Source organism: Pleurodeles waltl, chromosome 1_2 (genome assembly GCF_031143425.1).
Source record: "Pleurodeles waltl isolate 20211129_DDA chromosome 1_2, aPleWal1.hap1.20221129, whole genome shotgun sequence".
Classification (NCBI taxonomy): domain Eukaryota; kingdom Metazoa; phylum Chordata; class Amphibia; order Caudata; family Salamandridae; genus Pleurodeles; species Pleurodeles waltl.
Window position 1 is genome coordinate 1,348,142,715 of NC_090437.1, and position 18,882 is coordinate 1,348,161,596.

Genomic DNA, 18,882 nt, shown 5'->3' on the forward strand with positions numbered 1-18,882 from the left:
CCAACCCCTTTAGGGCCCTTAGGTTTCGTCTGTCAAGCCCTCAGCTCAATCAGGGGTAGCTGTGGCTCTGAGCAGCAAAGCTTACACGAACGAACAAGTGCCAAGCATTTAAACAGCAGCAACACAACTGAAGAAGAAACAGACAACACTCAAGAAACCCAACACTAATTTATAAAAATAGTGTAGGAAGTTGGCTCTGTATATACTATCTCAAAGAGAAATAGTGTGCACAGAGTCCAAGGGTTCCCCTTAGAGGTTGGTAGTGGCAAAATTAGATAATACTAATGCTCTATTTGTGGTAGTGTGGTCGAGCAGTAGGCTTATCAGAGGGTAGTGTTAAGCATTTGTTGTACACACACAAGCAATAAATGAGGAACACACAATCAAAGACTTACTCCAGGCCAATAGGTTTTTATAGAGAAAAATATATTTTCTTAATTTATTTTAGAACCACAAGATTCAAGATTTGAGGTAAGTACATAAAATGCAAGGTACTTCACACAGGTAAGTATAGAACTTTGATTCAAAGCAGTAGTACACACAGTTTTAGTTAAAATGGCAATAAGCTATTTAAAAAGTGGACACTGCAAAAATCAACAGTTCCGGGGGGCGGGGTGGTTTCTCAGGTAAGTAAAGCACTTACACAGTCAGTCTCCTGTGCATAGGCAGCCCACCGTTGGGGGTTCAAGGCAACCCCAAAGTCACCGCACCAGCAACACAGGGCCAGTCAGGTGCAGAGGTCAAACGAGGGCCCAAAACACATAGGTGCCTATGAAGAACAGGGGTGCTCTGGTTCCAGTCTGCTAGCAGTTAAGTACCTGCGTCCTCTGGGAGCACCCTCAGTGGCACAGGGGCGGCCGGGTGCAGTGTGCAAAGTAGGTGTCGGGTTTGCTATAGAAAGCACTGGAGGGACCCGGAGGTCACTTAGGCGATGCAGGCAGGCACAGGGGGGCTTCTCGGGCCAGCCACTGACTGGGCTAGGAAGAGGGCCGCCTGCACTTTATCCACATTGCAACGGATTCCTTTGGAGTGGTCCTGATGCAAGGGATAAAGGATGCTGAAGATGCTCAAGGTTTGCAACGGATTCCTTTGGAGTGGTCCTGATGCAAGGGGTAAAGGATGCTGAAGATGCTCGAGGTTTGCAACGGATTCCTTTGGAGTGGTCCTGATGCAAGGGATAAAGGATGCTGAAGATGATCTAAGGATACTGTAGATGTGACGTGGCCAACTGAGGTCTTCCTTCAGGGAATTCTTGGTTCATGAAGATGGTGCAGGGGTCCTGGTGCAGGGTAGACTTCCCACAAGGTCCTCCCCAGTCTGGCCAAAGTCCAGTCTCCCGGTGTCACAGTCACAGGCCAATCCTTCCTGGGTTGATAAGTCACCTTATGAGGCTCCCAGCAGCTCTCTGCCAACACACCTGGAATCAGAAAACTCAGATGCAACTCTGTCTCAGGATTTGGTCTCAGGTGAGTCACAGCGGCGGTGGTAGCAGCTTGAAGCCTTTGGGCTACTAACTTGCCACTGCAGGCGTCTGAATCTTTTCTGTCCCTGTGCTGTGAACAGGAGGCCAGTTAGGTGGCCCTTGTTGTCTCTTGGCTTCAATGGTCTCTTGAGACAGCTTCTATTTGATCAGGACCCTTCAGGCATAACCCTTATCTGTGCTAGCCACCAGGTGCAGCAGGTGCAGTCTTTGTCAGTGCAGCTTCTCTTTGCTGGTCCCTCTGTGCTGCAGGGCAGCCCTTTTTTGATCCCTCTTCCAAGTGGGTTGAATTCTGAGTACGAGGGATGCCATATTTATCTTCAGAAAATGTCCTCAGGGCAGGATGTGGTTAGTAGCCAATGGGCCACCAGGTTCCCTCCCTCCTGATGACCACCCCCAGAGGTGTGTCTACCAAGGGGCGATACACCCATGGAAAAACAGTTTGAGAACAGGCTTCTCCTCTTTCTAGTGCCCACCTGTCGGCCTATTCAACAGAGAGCCCCTCTCCCAGGTGTTACCCACTCACCCTTCAAAGGTGGCTTCTCTTTTGAAGCTAGCCTTTTTGGCTAAAACCTGTGTGGCTTCCTGTATGAGGGAGGTGACACCTCTCGCATATGTCAGCCCCTATTGTGTCCTTTCCTGAAAGTCGTTAGAGCATCTCCCCAGGAGGGCAGAAAGCTGTCTGCAGGACAAGCTCCATGTACATCAATAACCAGGCACTGGAAGGTTTGGGCAACTGAAGCGGCAACTTCTAAAGGTGCACTTTGCCCCCCAGTGACATGAAATTCTAATTAACCATTACATCAGATTTCATACACTGACTCTCTTGATACCAGACAGTACCAACCTACCTTAGTAGTCCCATCCTGAAGACAGCAGTGCTGGAGTACAATCCTGAAACCGTGTCCTTGCTAGTGGGGCTTCTAGCCTTTCCAGAAGGTGACAATGTAGGGTGTTTCCTACTGGAACATGTGAAAGTACAGGTTCCACTTTTTAACATACAGCACTTGCACTTAGGGCTAGTTAGGCCTGCCATAGGCAAGAATTATATATATTGAAGAGGGAGGTTTGAGCTTTGCCATTACTTTAAATGGCAAAGACAAGTTATCGGTTGTAAACTGCCCTTTAGTCTGCAGTGGCAGGCTGGGGGCAAGCCTTTAGCCTGTGGTACTCCTAGGGGCACAATCAGTGGTGCAGTCCACGACAGACACCTCATCCTACAGGGCTTTGGGGACCCTGGTACCATACACTAGGGACTTACAAGTAAGTGACGCAAGACATGCTGGGGGCAGGAGTTCATCCTGCAAAAAGCCTGTTTCCCCACCAGTAACATTTGTTAAAAAGAATACTTACTAATGGCAGAAGTGATGCACTAAGCACCACATAAAGAACAAGCTATTACTTATTCCATTTAGGGGTTTTGTAAAGTGGTGCCACCCACCACATGGAGCCCTGAGAGCATGCTGGGGTGCAGATACATGGACCGGTTAGCAAGTAGCGGGATGGTGCTGGTGAGAGATGACCAGTAATCCAACCACTAAGGATGCAGTGTGCCCACATCACCCACCTTGAATATATATTCTGAAAGATGGCTATGTCTTACACACAAAGAGTTCAGAAAGCCAAGGATGAAGAAGGGAGGTGGACTTTTCGGTTGGGCGTAAGCGTTCACCCTCGTGCATACTTTTAAGATACTTCTTATGGCTTAAAGTAATTTCATTTGTTGGTTGCAGTGTCCTTTAAGCATTCTTGCTCGCTAGTGGTCAGTTCTAACATTTCTCTCTCTTTCTGTTTCAGCGCAGTGACCAACTACTGTAATATTCCACTTTGGTTTCTTTATCTGTTGCTGTGATGGACTATTTGTGTTATTCCTTTGGTGCTCCCCTTTCACTGTGGGTGTTTTACGCTGGTAGCTGCCTGTGTTTTATTGCAGCACTCCATTCCTCCCATGTCTCAATTTGTTTGGGCTTTACTCTAGTGCTGTCCTCATTTACCTCTGGCTCCTGAAATAAGCTCATTTTACAAAACAAACATGCGGTCGTTTAGCTCACTGCTCACGAAAGCCACAATGTTCCCTTTCTGGAAGCATGTAGCTAAACCTAAAAGCAATGATGTGAAACTTGCTGACCCTCACATCGCATCTCGAGTCTCTCTCTCCGGGGCCCCTCCCCGCCAGCACTCACGACATCGCACCCTCGGCATTGCTTATCTCCTTTTTTGGGGCCATAATTCTTCTCAACCTGCTCTGCTCCTTGAAATGTGAGGCAAGAATGCTTGTAAGACTTTTCATTCTGTTCAAATAAAAAAAAAAAAGCTTTTCCATCCTTATTTTCCAATTTCTGTTCCGATGTTTACTCAACGCGACGCAGTACAGTCATCTCGTCTCGTCTCAAGGCCTTGTGATTTCTGATACCAGTAGCTGCCAGTAACCACCAAAACATGGCAGGAAAAGACGAAATTATGAGATAGGTGTAGGAGGCTGGCCTGGCTTGTAGTGGGTACCAGAGGTACTTACACCTTGTGCCAGGTCCAGTTATCCCTTATTAGTGTAGAAGAGGTGTTTCTAGCAGCTTAGGCTGAACTAGGAGACATGTGAAGCTCCTACTATACCACTGGTGTCAATTGCACAATATCATAAGAAACACAATACACAGATATACTAAAAATAAAGGTACTTTATTTTTATGACAATATGCCAAACGTATCTCAGTGAGTACCCTCACTATGAGGATAAGTTATATACACAAGATATATGTACACAAACCAAAATTAGGTAAGTAATAGCAAGAAAAGTAATGCAAGCAGTGTAGAATTACAATAGATTGCAATAGGAGCACATAGGTATAGGGGCAACACAAACCATATACTCCAAAAGTGGAATGCGAACCACGAATGGACCCCAAAACTATGTGACCTTGTAGAGGGTCGCTGGGACTGTAAGAAAACAGTGAGGGTTAGAAAAATAGCCCACCCCAAGACCCTGAAAAGTGGGTGCAAAGTGCACCTAAGTTCCCCAGAGAGCACAGAAGTCGTGATAGGGGAATTCTGCAAGGAAGACCAACACCAGCAATGCAACAACGATGGACCAAGTCCAAGAGTCACAATCAAGTTGGGAGTGGGCAAATGCCCAGGAAATGCCAGCTGTGGGTGCAAAGAAGCTGCCACCGGATGGTAGAAGCTGTGGATTCTGCAAGAACGACAAGGGCTAGAAACTTCCCCTTTGGAGGATGGATGTCCCACGTCGTGAAAAGCCGTGCAGAGGTGTTTACGTGCAGAAAGACCGCAAACAAGCCTTGCTAGCTGCAAAGGTCGCGGTTAGAGTTTTTGGATGCTGCTGGGGCCCAGGATGGACCAGGATGTCGCCAATTGCGTGAGGAGACAGAGGGGGTGTCCAGCAAGACAAAGAGCCCACTCAGAAGCAAGCAGCACCCGCAGAAGTGCCGGAACAGGCACTACGAAGTGGAGTGAACCGGAGCTCACCCGAAGTCACAAAGGAGGGTCCCACGACGCCGGAGGACAACTCAGGAAGTCGTGCAATGCAGGTTAGAGTGCCGGGGACACAGGCTTGGCTGTGCACAAAGGAAATCTTGGAAAAGTGCACAGGAGCCAGAGCAGCTGCAAAACACGCGGTTCCCAGCAATGCATTCTAGCGTGGGGAGACAAGGACTTACCTCCACCAAACTTGGACTGAAGAGTCACTGGACTGTGTGAGTCACTTGGACAGAGTTGCTGAGTTCAAGGGACCTCGTTCGTCGTGCTGAGAGGAGACCCAGGGGACCGGTGATGCAGTTCTTTGGTGCCTGCGGTTGCAGGGGGAAGATTCCGTCGACCCACGGGAGATTTCTTCGGAGCTTCTAGTGCAGAGAGGAGGCAGACTACCCCCACAGCATGCACCACCAGGAAAACAGTCGAGAAGGCGGCAGGATCAGCGTTACAAGGTCGCAGTAGTCGTCTTTGCTACTTTGTTGCAGTTTTGCAGGCTTCCAGCGCGGTCAGCAGTCGATTCCTTGGCAGAAGGTGAAGAGAGAGATGCAGAGGAACTCTGATGAGCTCTTGCATTCGTTATCTAAAGAATTCCCCAAAGCAGAGACCCTAAATAGCCAGGTCACTCCCCTTTCCTTTGTCCAGTTTCGCGCCAGAGCAGGGCTGGGGGATCCCGGTGCAGACTGGCTTATGCAGAAATGGGCACCATCTGTGCCCATGAAAGCATTTCCAGAGGCTGGGGGAGGCTACTCCTCCCCAGCACTAACACCTTTTTCCAAAGGGAGAGGGTGTAACACCCTCTCTCTGAGGAGGTCCTTTGTACTGCCTTCCTGGGCCAAGCCTGGCTGGACCCCAGGAGGGCAGAAACCTGTCTGAGGGGTTGGCAGCAGCAGCAGCTGCAGTGAAACCTCGGGAAAGGTAGTTTGGCAGTACCCGGGTCTGAGCTAGAGACTCGGGGATCATGGAATTGTCTCCCCAGTGCCAGAATGGTATTGGGGTGACAATTCCATGATCTTAGGCATGTTACATGGCCATGTTCGGAGTTACCATTGTGACGCTATACATATGTCTTGACATATGTATAGTGCACGCGTGTAATGGTGTCCCCGCACTCACAAAGTCCGGGGAATTTGCCCTGAACAATGTGGGGGCACCTTGGCTAGTGCCAGGGTGCCCACACACTAAGTAACTTAGCACCCAGCCTTTACCAGGTAAAGGTTACACATATAGGTGACTTATAAGTTACTTAAGTGCAGCGGTAAATGGCTGTGAAATTACGTGGACGTTATTTCACTCAGGCTGCAGTGGCAGGCCTGTGTAAGAATTGTCAGCGCTCCTTATGGGTGGCAAAAGAAATGCTGCAGCCCATAGGGATCTCCTGGAACCCCAATACCCTGGGTACCTTAGTACCATATACTAGGGATATTATAAGGGTGTTCCAGTATGCCAATGTAAATTGGTGAAATTGGTCACTAGCCTGTTAGTGACAATTTGGAAAGAAATGAGAGAGCATAACCACTGAGGTTCTGGATAGCAGAGCCTCAGTGAGACAGTTAGTCATAACACAGGTAACACATTCAGGCACACTTATGAGCACTGGGGCCCTGGCTGGCAGGGTCCCAGTGACACATACAACTAAAACAACATATATACAGTGAAAAATGGGGGTAACATGCCAGGCAAGATGGTACTTTCCTACAATAGGGTTGACCAATTTATGTGGTGTGGCAAGAAAAGTCCAGTTCTAATTTTACAATGCCAATACAATAGTTCTAGCTCAAGAAAATACAAGCTCTTTTGCATTGCAAATGCTTATAATTAATATTAATAGTAATTCTGACTTCCTACATTAATTTGATGAGAATTCCAACACATTTGCTCTCATCAATCCTGTGATCTTAGCAGACTGGGAGGGATACTTTGGACTAGACTTCCATTAATGAATTTATGGAAATCACCATGCTGCTGATGTCCTGGCTTCAGCTTCTCGGGGGGGGGGGGTCGGAGGGGAGGTGTCAGCATAAGAGAGAATCCTCAGGGTATGAACAGGACAGTGTAGCAACAAGAAGAAAAATAACCCACCTCCTAACAAGGTTCCAAAAGAAATCCTGAAAAAAATATAATCAACGTTGAGCAGAAAAATTATTAATAAATATACAGACATGAAGAATCAAAATTATATGCAAAAAGAAGATAATTTTATTATTGTTTCTCAAAAAGTACCTACTAATTAGATATTTATACACGCGCCATAAAGTCACAAATCTGGAAAAAATCTCTCTCTACCTTCATTCATACTCAATTACACCTCACTCATCCATCAATTAAAAAATATAGGACAGTATATTTATTAATATTTTTTCTGTTCAACGTTGATTATATTTTTTTTAAGGATTTCTGTTGGAACCTTGTTAGGAGGTGGGTGATATTTCTTCTTGTTGCTAGTCTGTCCCTGTCCCACTCCTCATCAGTTATTTAGGGTACCCTCTGTTTTTTTATGAACAGGACAGTGGCCATCAGGCTGCAAGATTGCCCATCCTTCCACCAGAGCTCAGATCTGTTATACAAGGTAAGCCCCTAAAAGACAGGCTCCGAGGCAACGGGCGGGGTACACTGAGAAGCAGGGTAGCTTACTCATTCTTGCACAGCTGTTTCTGCAGCGATCTCGAGTCTCACTCATTGCGAGTGAGACTCACTCACTTGTATGTTGGCATGTGCTCTCACTCACAGCAGGCTAACCACTGCTGGGGGGAAGGGTTACGGCAGGAGCTGGGGCTGTGTTCAGAGCTCTGCTGAGTAAAGGGCAGTCCCTGGGAGCTGCAGGGTCATCAGGAGGAGATCCTAGGTCAGCCCCTCAGCGCCCCCTACAGGCCCCTTCCTCTGATGGGAGTAGGTGTGCCGACATCTTAGAAGGCCGCCTACTGCTTTTACGAGCAATCAGTCCGTTGTACTGCAAATTTTGTGTTATTTTATCCAGTTTTTATTTATTTAGATTTGTTTTTATTGTTTTACTGATGTCACTTCCTGTGTTGTCATTAATGTCAAATGTTGGACGACTTCCCTTTGTGTGATGTCATCAAATATGCACATTAGTTCTTTCTCCTAAAAAGACTCAAACCTTCCAAGCTCCTTTCTTGGCTGCTAACATGCTGCCAAACCCCAGAGAGGGCTGTGTTGACTCTGCATTGCTTTGTGTAAGATGGTATAAAGAGTGTTTGTTTCTAGACTCTCTTTTACAAAGCTAAACACCTACTCTTGCGACTAATGCAATAACGTTGCACCTGAGTGCACAGGAAATCTGCTTCTGATGCTCTCCAGCCTCTGAGCATTTATCAGAAATGGTTCTGTTCTGTGCACAGAGTGGGGGGGGTGGTGTGCAAGATAATGTGGGAGTCAGGTAGAAATCCAGATGGAATTTCTGTTAGGGTTTAGTTATCATCAGTGCAGCAGGTGCAGTGGCACTCGGGCTCGGAGGCGTGAAGAGCTCACCGTGCCTCAAAATGCCAGTTTTTCACTATGCTGGGGGGGGGGGGGGGGGGGGGGGATGGGGGGATTGGGACCCTTGATCCGGTGGCACAAATTCTGTGGCTCCCCCATCTCTGCCAAGAATTGGGATAGATCAACGCCCTCTCTCGCTAGAGTTCATGAGTGTGAGGGTTTGGAAGAGCACTGTGAGGAGGGGCGGGGGTCTGAGGAGAATTCCACTGTGGCAGACGTGTTAGGACATGGTCAGTAGAGGCTCAGTTCTCTAGGAGTCTTTGGAACAATGTGGAGAGGAAGACCTGTGTGAACAATGACCAGCAGCCCCGAACAAGGAGGAAAGGTCGGGCGACAGAGAAGGGACCATCAGAGAGAGTGCGGCGAGCGAGAACCTGGAAAGAGCCAACAGAGGAGAGGGGAGTGCAGGGAAAGACGAGGGAGGGGAGGCAAGCATCTTCACACGTGCGAGTAGAGAAGAGGTGGATCCAGGAGTGCCGACAGAGGAGAGGGGAGCATCCGCTTGGACTACGGGAACACTCTGTACGCCGGCATCACCATCAAGCTGCAGAAGAAACTTCAACGGATCCAGAACGCGGCCGCACGACTCATCCTGGACAAACCCCGCCACCACCACATCTCCGGACACCTGAAGAAACTCCACTGGCTCCCAGTCAACAAGAGGATCACCTTCAGACTCCTCACCCACGCACACAAAGCATTTCACAACCTCGGACCCAAACTCATCAACAACCGCGTCTCCTTCTACATCCCTCCGCGCACTCTACGCTCGACCGGACAGGCCCTGGCAGCCGTACCCCGCATCCGCAAAGCCACCGCCGGAGGAAGATCCTTCTCTTTCATGGCAGCAAAGACCTGGAACTCTCTGCCCAGCCACCTTCGCGCCATACCTGATCACCTCTCCTTCAGAAGGCAGCTCAAGACCTGGCTCTTTGAGCACTGACCCCCCCCCAGCGCCTTGAGACCCTTAATGGGTGAGTAGCGCGCTTTATAAATGCGAATGATTGATTGATCTTCACACGTGTGAGTAGAGAAGAGATGGATTCAGGAGTGCTGACAGAGGAGAGGGGAGCATCTTCACACATGTGAGTAGAGAAGAGGTGGATCCAGGAGTGCCGACAGAGAGGGGAGCATCTTCACACGTGTGAGTAGAGAAGAGATGGATTCAGGAGTGCCGACAGAGGAGAGGGGAGCATCTTCACACGTGCGAGTAGAGAAGAGGTGGATTCAGGAGTGCCGACAGAGGAGAGGGGAGCATCTTCACACGTGAGAGTAGAGACGAGGAAGATGCAGGAGTGCCGACAGAGGAGAGGGGAGCATCTTCACATGTGTGAGTAGAGAAGAGGTGGATCCAAGAGTGCCAACAGAGGAGAGGGGAGCATCTTCACACATGTAAGTAGAGAAGAGGTGGATTCAGGAGTGCCGACAGAGGAGACGGGAGCATCTTCACACGTGCGAGTAGAGAAGAGGTGGATTCAGGAGTGCCGACAGAGGAGAGGGGAGCATCTTCACATGTGCGAGTAGAGACGAGGTGGATGCAGGAGTGCCGACAGAGGAGGGGAGCATCTTCACACGTGTGAGTAGAGAAGAGGTGGATTCAGGAGTGCCAACAGAGGAGAGGGGAGCATCTTCACACATGTAAGTAGAGAAGAGGTGGATTCAGGAGTGCCGACAGAGGAGACGGGAGCATCTTCACACGTGCGAGTAGAGAAGAGGTAGATTCAGGAGTGCCGACAGAGGAGAGGGGAGCATCTTCACATGTGCGAGTAGAGACGAGGTGGATGCAGGAGTGCCGACAGAGAAGAGGGGAGCATCTTCACACATGTGAGTGGAGAAGAGGTGGATTCAGGAGTGCTGACAGAGGAGAGGGGAGCATCTTCACACATGTGAGTAGAGAAGAGGTGGATCCAGGAGTGCCGACAGAGAGGGGAGCATCTTCACACGTGTGAGTAGAGAAGAGATGGATTCAGGAGTGCCGACAGAGGAGAGGGGATCATCTTTACACGTGTGAGTAGAGAAGAGGTGGATCCAGGAGTGCCGACAGAGGAGAGGGGAGCATCTTCACACGTGAGAGTAGAGACGAGGAAGATGCAGGAGTGCCGACAGAGGAGAGGGGAGCATCTTCACATGTGTGAGTAGAGAAGAGGTGGATCCAAGAGTGCCAACAGAGGAGAGGGGAGCATCTTCACACATGTAAGTAGAGAAGAGGTGGATTCAGGAGTGCCGACAGAGGAGAGGGTGAGCATCTTCACATGTGTGAGTAGAGAAGAGGTGGATTCAGGAGTGCCGACAGAGGAGACGGGAGCATCTTCACACGTGCGAGTAGAGAAGAGGTGGATTCAGGAGTGCCGACAGAGGAGAGGGGAGCATCTTCACATGTGCGAGTAGAGATGAGGTGGATGCAGGAGTGCCGACAGAGGAGAGGGGAGCATCTTCACACGTGTGAGTAGAGAAGAGGTGGATTCAGGAGTGCCAACAGAGGAGAGGGGAGCATCTTCACACATGTAAGTAGAGAAGAGGTGGATTCAGGAGTGCCGACAGAGGAGACGGGAGCATCTTCACACGTGCGAGTAGAGAAGAGGTAGATTCAGGAGTGCCGACAGAGGAGAGGGGAGCATCTTCACATGTGCGAGTAGAGACGAGGTGGATGCAGGAGTGCCGACAGAGAAGAGGGGAGCATCTTCACACATGTGAGTGGAGAAGAGGTGGATTCAGGAGTGCTGACAGAGGAGAGGGGAGCATCTTCACACATGTGAGTAGAGAAGAGGTGGATCCAGGAGTGCCGACAGAGAGGGGAGCATCTTCACACGTGTGAGTAGAGAAGAGATGGATTCAGGAGTGCCGACAGAGGAGAGGGGATCATCTTTACACGTGTGAGTAGAGAAGAGGTGGATCCAGGAGTGCCGACAGAGGAGAGGGGAGCATCTTCACACGTGAGAGTAGAGACGAGGAAGATGCAGGAGTGCCGACAGAGGAGAGGGGAGCATCTTCACATGTGTGAGTAGAGAAGAGGTGGATCCAAGAGTGCCAACAGAGGAGAGGGGAGCATCTTCACACATGTAAGTAGAGAAGAGGTGGATTCAGGAGTGCCAACAGAGGAGAGGGGAGCATCTTCACACGTGTGAGTAGAGAAGAGGTGGATTCAGGAGTGCCGACAGAGGAGAGGGGAGCATCTTCACACGTGCGAGTAGAGAAGAGGTGGATCCAGGAGTGCCGACAGAGGAGAGGGGAGCATCTGCACACGTGCGAGTAGAGAAGAGGTGGATCCAGGAGTGCCGACAGAGGAGAGGGGATCATCTTCACACGTGTGAGTAGAGAAGAGGTGGATCCAGGAGTGCCGACAGAGGAGAGGGGAGCATCTTCACACGTGAGAGTAGAGACGAGGTGGATCCAGGAGTGCCGACAGAGGAGAGGGGAGCATCTTCACACGTGAGAGTAGAGACGAGGTGGATCCAGGAGTGCCGACAGAGGAGAGGGGAGCATCTTCACACGTGTGAGTAGAGAAGAGGTGGATCCAGGAGTGCCGACAGAGGAGAGGGGATCATCTTTACACGTGTGAGTAGAGAAGAGGTGGATCCAGGAGTGCCGACAGAGGAGAGGGTGAGCATCTTCACATGTGTGAGTAGAGAAGAGGTGGATTCAGGAGCGCCGACAGAGGAGAGGGGAGAATCTTCACACGTGTGAGTAGAGAAGAGGTGGATTCAGGAGTGCCGACAGAGGAGAGGGGAGCATCTTCACACGTTCGAGTAGAGTAGAGGTGGATCCAGGAGTGCTGACAGAGGAGAGGGCTAGTTCGGGAGAGCCGACAGAGGAGAGGGGAGCACGGGGAACGACGAGCGAGGGGAGGCAAGCATCTTCGCACGTGTGAGTAGAGAAGAGGTGGATTCAGGAGTGCCGAGAGAGGGGAGCATCTTTCCATGTGTGAATAGAGAAGAGGTGGATGCAGGAGTGCCGACAGAGGAGAGGGGAGCATCTTCACACGTGTGAGTAGAGAAGAGGTGGATTCAGGAGTGCTGACAGAGGAGAAAAGTACATCTTCACATGTGTGAGTAGAGAAGAGGTGGATTCAGGAGTGCCGATAGAGGAGAGGGGAGCATCTTCACACGTGTGAGTAGAGAAGAGGTGGATTCAGGAGTGCCGACAGAGGAGAGGGGAGCATCTTCACACGTGCGAGTAGAGAAGAGGTGGATTCAGGAGTGCCGACAGAGGAGAAGGGAGCATCTTCACACGTGTGAGTAGAGAAGAGGTGGATCCAGGAGTGCCAACAGAGGAGAGGGGAGCATCTTCACACATGTAAGTAGAGAAGAGGTGGATTCAGCAGTGCCGACAGAGGAGACGGGAGCATCTTCACACGTGCGAGTAGAGAAGAGGTGGATTCAGGAGTGCCGACAGAGGAGAGGGGAGCATCTTCACATGTGCGAGTAGAGACGAGGTGGATCCAGGAGTGCCGAACTTCCCAGACTTGCGAGCAAGCCCGGTGGCAGGGAAACAACACTGGCTCCCCACGTCCCACCACCAAGGCCCAGCTGACAGGTCATGGCTTGAGGCAAGTGTGGGGGTTGCACAATCTTTCTGGTGGGGTTGGTGGGGCACGCACACGGCTGCCTCAAGCACCTAGGACTTTGGGGGCTTACACTAAGAGTAAGGGATGCACCTGTGCTGATGACTGTGGCACCGGTGAAGTTCGAATAAAACCCATAGCAGTAGAACTGATCCTTATGCTCTTGTGCGTTTTCCCTTCCTGGGTGGGGCCGTGTTGCTGTGCGACCCGTATGCCTGGGATAGGACTATAGAGGGAGAGCCAACATGCAGACAAACGACTAAGACGATACCTGATCGCCCTTTTGGAAAGCCTGAGCCACACTGTTCTCTAACTTCTTTAGCCCATTGGACTTTTGACTTAATAAACATACAGCGACAACTGCTGGGTACTCATCTCCTTATACTAGGACAGACACACAACCACAAGGACACACAACCACAAAGGCACACAATCATGAGGACACACAATCTCTCTGACGGCTCCCCTCCATGGGAAGGGATATGACTGCCCAGAGGTTACCTGCTGCGTTGCGGCCATGCTGTTAGTTGTCTGGTGTCAAACTTCGGCTCGGGTAGAATCTTTGCATGCAGCATGTGACACTTACGCAGTCAGTTCTGAATTCATCAAATGAGGAAGCTTTTGATCCATTGTTGAGCATGAATTGATGCATCTTTAGTAGTAAGGACTCACCTTTGACAGATTCTCCTGGCTTTTGGGGTGGAGACGACACTGTGCCTTTGCAGTGCAGTTGCTTCTTGAATAGTTGGGGGGCAGCACTGACATGATGTGCACTTTCTTGGATACAAAGGGAAGCAGTCTTGCTGTGGTCTGAAGAGTTTGCAAGAGACAGAGAGGACGCTTTGCTCAGATCTGCTGGTTCCTTGAGAGCTGGTGAGGTAGTCTTGACAGCGTCCGGAGGTTTGAGGAGAGGCACAGAGGCATTTCTGCCAAGGTCTAGTGGTTTGTGAACATGTGCGGAGGCTGCCATGGCAACGCCAGATGGCTTTCTGGGAGAAGTTGAGGAAGTCTTGACAATGACTGCAGGTTTCTTGAGACGTCGGGAGACAGTCCTACCAATGTCAGATGGTTTCTTGAGTGGTCGGGAGACAGTCCTCCCAATATCTGTGGGTTTCTTGAGCGGTGGAGAGACAGTCCTACCAATGTCAGATGGTTTCTTGAGTGGTCGGGAGACAGTCCTCCCAATATCTGTGGGTTTCTTGAGTGGGCGGGAAAAAGTCCTACCAATGTCAGATGGTTTCTTGAGACAGGCAGCAACACTCTTGCTTTGGTCGGTTGGTATTTCCAGAGGTGTGGCAGCGTTCTTCCCAACATCCAGTGGCCTTTCAAGATAAGGTGAAGAATGCTTAGCCTGGTTGAGAGAGGAGGGGGAAACCTTTGTGTCCCTTCCCTTCTTCTGGCAAGGTGGTGATTTGGCCTTAACCTTATGTGGCATCATTTCCAGGGGAGACAACACTACTTTCACACTGCTCGAAAGTTTGAGAGTTTGGGAGTTTGTCTTGCACAAGTATGATTGGTTCTCTGAAGTTACGCTGTGTGCCTTGCCACTGTTTGCTGTGCCGTGGAACGGTGGGAATGGGATAGGTATCCAGTTTGCTTTTTTTAATGAAATAGCCTTGGCATGGTCTGGTGGTTTCTGCTCAGATGGAGAGGCAGCCCTTGCCTGCTGTGCTGGTTTCAGGACAGGTGTGGATAGGACTCTGGCCCGGTTGTCTTTTTTACACACAGGTTGATGAACAGACTTGTTCACGCTTTGCAGGTTCTTAACAGATTGAGAGGCAACCAGATCCCCGGTTTGTCCTTTCTTTTTCTTGGCCAGGGGACAGGCATCCTGGTCCTCTGCTTGATCTTCCTGGTCTCGTGTGGAGGCAGCCTTGTTCTCTGCATCTTTCTTGACAGGCGTAGAGCTACCTTTAACCTGAGTTTGTTGTTTCTTAACAAATGTGGAGGCAGCCTGGTCCTCCGAGCGTCCTCTCTTATTCTTGACATGGGGACCGCCATCCTGGTTCTCTACCTGTTTTTTTTTTAAGAATGTGGAGGCAGCCTGGTCCTCTGCGGGTTTCTTCTTAATAGATGTGGAAGGAGTGTGGTTAGCTGCTGGTTTTTCCTTGATGGACGTAGAGACAGCCTGTTCCTCTGCTTGTTTCTTCTTTTTCTTTGGAGGTGCAGAGGTAGCTCGGTCCGCTGCACATGTTTTCTTTCTCTTTCCAGGTGTCAAGGCAGCCTGGTCCAACTCTTGCTTTTCCTTAATTGGTTTGGAAGAAGCAAGGTCCTCTGCTTGTTTTGTCTCGAACTGTGGGAAGACAGCCTGGTCCTCTGCAGGTTTTTCCTTATTGGATGTGGAAGCAGTCTGGTCCTCTGCAGGTTTTTCCTTATTGGATGTGGAAGCAGTCTGGTCCTCTGTAGGTTTTTCCTTATTGGACGTGGAAGCAGTCTGGTCCTCTGCAGGTTTTTCCTTATTGGACGTGGAAGCAGTCTGGTCCTCTGCAGGTTTTTCCTTATTGGACGTGGAAGCAGTCTGGTCCTCTGCAGGTTTTTCCTTATTGGACGTGGAAGCAGTCTGGTCCTCTGCAGGTTTTTCCTTATTGGACGTGGAAGCAGGCTGGTCCTCTGCAGGTTTTGTCTTGACATGTGGGGGGGAAGCCTTGTCCACAGCCTGTTTCGTGTTTGGTGAGAAGAGGTTCTTGGCTTGTAGCACTGAAGAACCTGCAGAACAAAATGTGTAGTTGTTAAAAGAAATGTTTACCAGTTGTACTAATCACATCATCTGGCATTTGTACACTGCGTACACACCACCTCCCCGGATCCTCAGACACTGCACTAGGGCTGCCTCCACTGCACAGAATCAGCAATAATTGCTTCTGGAGGGGACATGCTCCTCACATGCCTGATGCTTACTGGTGGACAGGCAGAGTAGCATTACAGGCAACAAGGGGCACATCTAACTCAGGGTTCATTCTGCTACTTCCTTACGTATACTCTAGCACCGTGTGTCAGTGAGCAGCTCTGGTTAGAAGTGTGTGAAGAGAATCTGCCAAAGCCCCATAACCACATCCAAGGTGAATATGAAGGAGGAAGGCCGTAGACTATCTCATTAAATGTTGATGTGAGGTGGGCATTACCTTGGTGATCTAGTTCAGCCTCAAATACCAGGATTGAAACATTGTGGTCCCTTTGGCCTTAGTAACCAGAAACTTCTGCAGCCTGAGTCCCTGAGGTCTTGGTTATATCTGCCTGTGCTTCAACCCCTCTCTTGACGTCCACCAGAACGATTGTGGAGGTTCTGCACGGAGAGGGATGTTATGGTTGTGAACCACCACTGTCCGGTTCATGTTCTACCCACTTCTTAAGTCGGGTGCCCTTACATTTGTGATGTCAAACGAAGGGCCAAGCATTAAGCAGCCTCCTTCTCTCTCTTTCAAAAGAATGGTGTCTTAACTTTAAAGTGTACCCTTTCTGGGAGTTGTGCCAGGCTTTTCGTTTGTTTTTACAAACGCAGACTCTATGATAGTCTGCTTGTATGATTTATGCGTAAAGACTTTTTAAAAACCTTTACCGAGCAGTCTACATGTTGAACTGTTATCTGACTTTACAATAAGACTTTACTTTTGAACTGAGCATTCTCCATGTCAGACTGTCGCTGATGAATCCCTTTTCTTGGAAGCAGACTACGTCGGTCCTCTTGTTGATTATTCTCCTTTGACTTACGAACGGAGTAGATCATTATTGTACTATTCAACTAATTATGGCTATGACCTCTCACAATTGTTTTTATTTTTATACATTGGTGATTTGAATTTGAGTAACTAATTTTGAATATCCCTTTATGGTTTTGACTTTAAGTATTGTCCTGCAAAGGCTTTCTTTACTTGTTCTAGGGCCTATGTCCTTTCAGACTCTCACAGCACCAATCCTAGACATCAGGCCTTTCCGTTTATCAGTACAAAGTGCTGACATAAGGAACAGTTACGCCAACATCCTTCTTGTACAGTCCTGACAATGTCATCTCACTTTTATGTGACTGGGCTCTCTCCTTGTTCCTACCATCACCTTCATCTCGAAATACTGACAGCCCAGGAGTATCAGTGGTTTCAAACCAGCCACTGATTCCACAGATGACCAATAAAAAACACCATCTAAAGTCACACTGCTCGCCTGAGCCTTAGTCTAAAGCACACAGACTGTGAGCATTGGATGTTAGGTTTGACCTTTCACTGTAGCTGGGATTAGTCTACATATGTCAGTAAAGGACTGATTCTCAGTATTGGTTTGGTGTGGTTCCCACGCACCGCTTGAGTTACATTTAGATATGACATGGGACCCACACCAACCCTACACTGGTAAAACCCAGCTAGGCACACCATTTCTAGCCAGTAAGAAGCAACTAAGTACATCTGATTCATGACATACATTTACAGCTGACACACATACCAGGCTGCACTACCACCAGCCGCGCCACAAAGCTTCTCCAGCGGACTCGCGGGTATATCTGCTTCGGATGCCTGAGCTGGATACACTCCATGTGCCTCCTGGTCAGTCCGCCTGCTCATGTACGCCTGCATCAGGAAACAGAGATTCATGCCTCTTTCAAAAGACAGGGAGGCTTGCCTCCATCAGAAGACAGGAAAACGTGGCTGCATCAGAAAACAGGGAGGCGTGGCTCAATCAGAAGAGGAGGAGCAGTAATTGCATCAGAAGACAGGCAGGTGGGCTTCATCAAAACACAAGGAAGAGTACCTTCATCACAAAACAGGGAGGCGTGCCTCCATCAGAAGACGGAAATGGTGCCTGCATCAGGAGCAGCCAGATGGTCTACCATCGGACACAGGGGAACACGCCAGCTTCAGAGGACAGAAAGATGTGCCTGCATCAGGTGACGGGGAGAAGTGCCTGCATCAGGTGACGGGGAGATGCGCCTGCATCAGGTGACGGGGAGAAGTGCCTGCATCAGGTGACGGGGAGAAGCGCCTGCATCAGGTGACGGGGAGAAGCGCCTGCATCAGGTGACGGGGAGAAGTGCCTGCATCAGGTGACGGGGAGAAGTGCCTGCATCAGGTGACGGGGAGATGTGCCTGCATCAGGTGACGGGGAGATGCGCCTGCATCAGGTGACGGGGAGATGCGCCTGCATCAGGTGACGGGGAGAAGTGCCTGCATCAAAAGACAGGAAGGTATGGCTACATCAGAGAACAAGGAAACAAGAGTCAAACTCAGATTCATTTTCTAACGCCTGAACTAGATATTTCTTGTTTTTACGCAGTGGCAGGACGGCGTATCTCTACTATTAATAACTGACAAATGCACTTTGTTGTAACACAAATGTAATTTGATATTTAGTCACTTAATCAAAGATGATTGGGTGCACGAGAATATCGCACCCTGATCATGGGCGTGGGTCAGAAATTAAGTTGATGCGCTCCTGGTAGGGAGTAACGCCCCCTACATGCACTCTTCAGATGGGTCAGTCTTGGTACAACAGAGTGTGCCCTTTTTCGTGCAATTCCTACAAAGTATAATCAATGTTTACACACGAGTAGTCAAGATAGTGTAGTAGTATTTGTACTAATGTCAGCCTCTATTGAACCTGAGCTGCAGTTAGTACAAGGAAGCCTTAAAAACAACCCCACATTTATTACATAACATTCGGGAAGTGTCTGATCTGAGACGGATTGGGTCAGACTTGTCACAGGTGATTGGTATGAGTGAGACCTACTACCGTCCTAAACGCAGGAGCCAAGCATCAGTTACTGGGTGACTCCTTTCTTCAGACAGTTCAACACACACAGATTCACGCTCTAGGACAGGGCTGTGGGCGGCCATCGACTCTTTACTGCTAGTAAGATCAGCTAATGCTGCCACAA

The 18,882-nt window shown here is 49.5% G+C and overlaps 1 protein-coding gene across 5 annotated transcripts in view; it reads right to left on the reverse strand.

Annotated features, from left to right (window-relative positions):
- LOC138252385 (uncharacterized) overlaps positions 1-18,882 on the reverse strand; it is a 198,023-nt gene that overhangs the window by 165,384 nt on the left and 13,757 nt on the right. For 4 of the 5 annotated variants that reach the window (XM_069205737.1, XM_069205736.1, XM_069205735.1 and 1 more), the window contains exons 2-3: positions 17,454-18,172; positions 13,695-15,728 (exon numbers count right to left, since the gene is read on the reverse strand). In XM_069205737.1, coding sequence (XP_069061838.1) covers positions 13,695-15,728; positions 17,454-17,544 — 2,125 coding nt within the window. In that variant the 5' untranslated portion in view covers positions 17,545-18,172. The remainder of the gene's footprint in view (positions 1-13,694; positions 15,729-17,453; positions 18,173-18,882) is intronic. The other variant, XM_069205733.1, reaches the window with a different exon arrangement.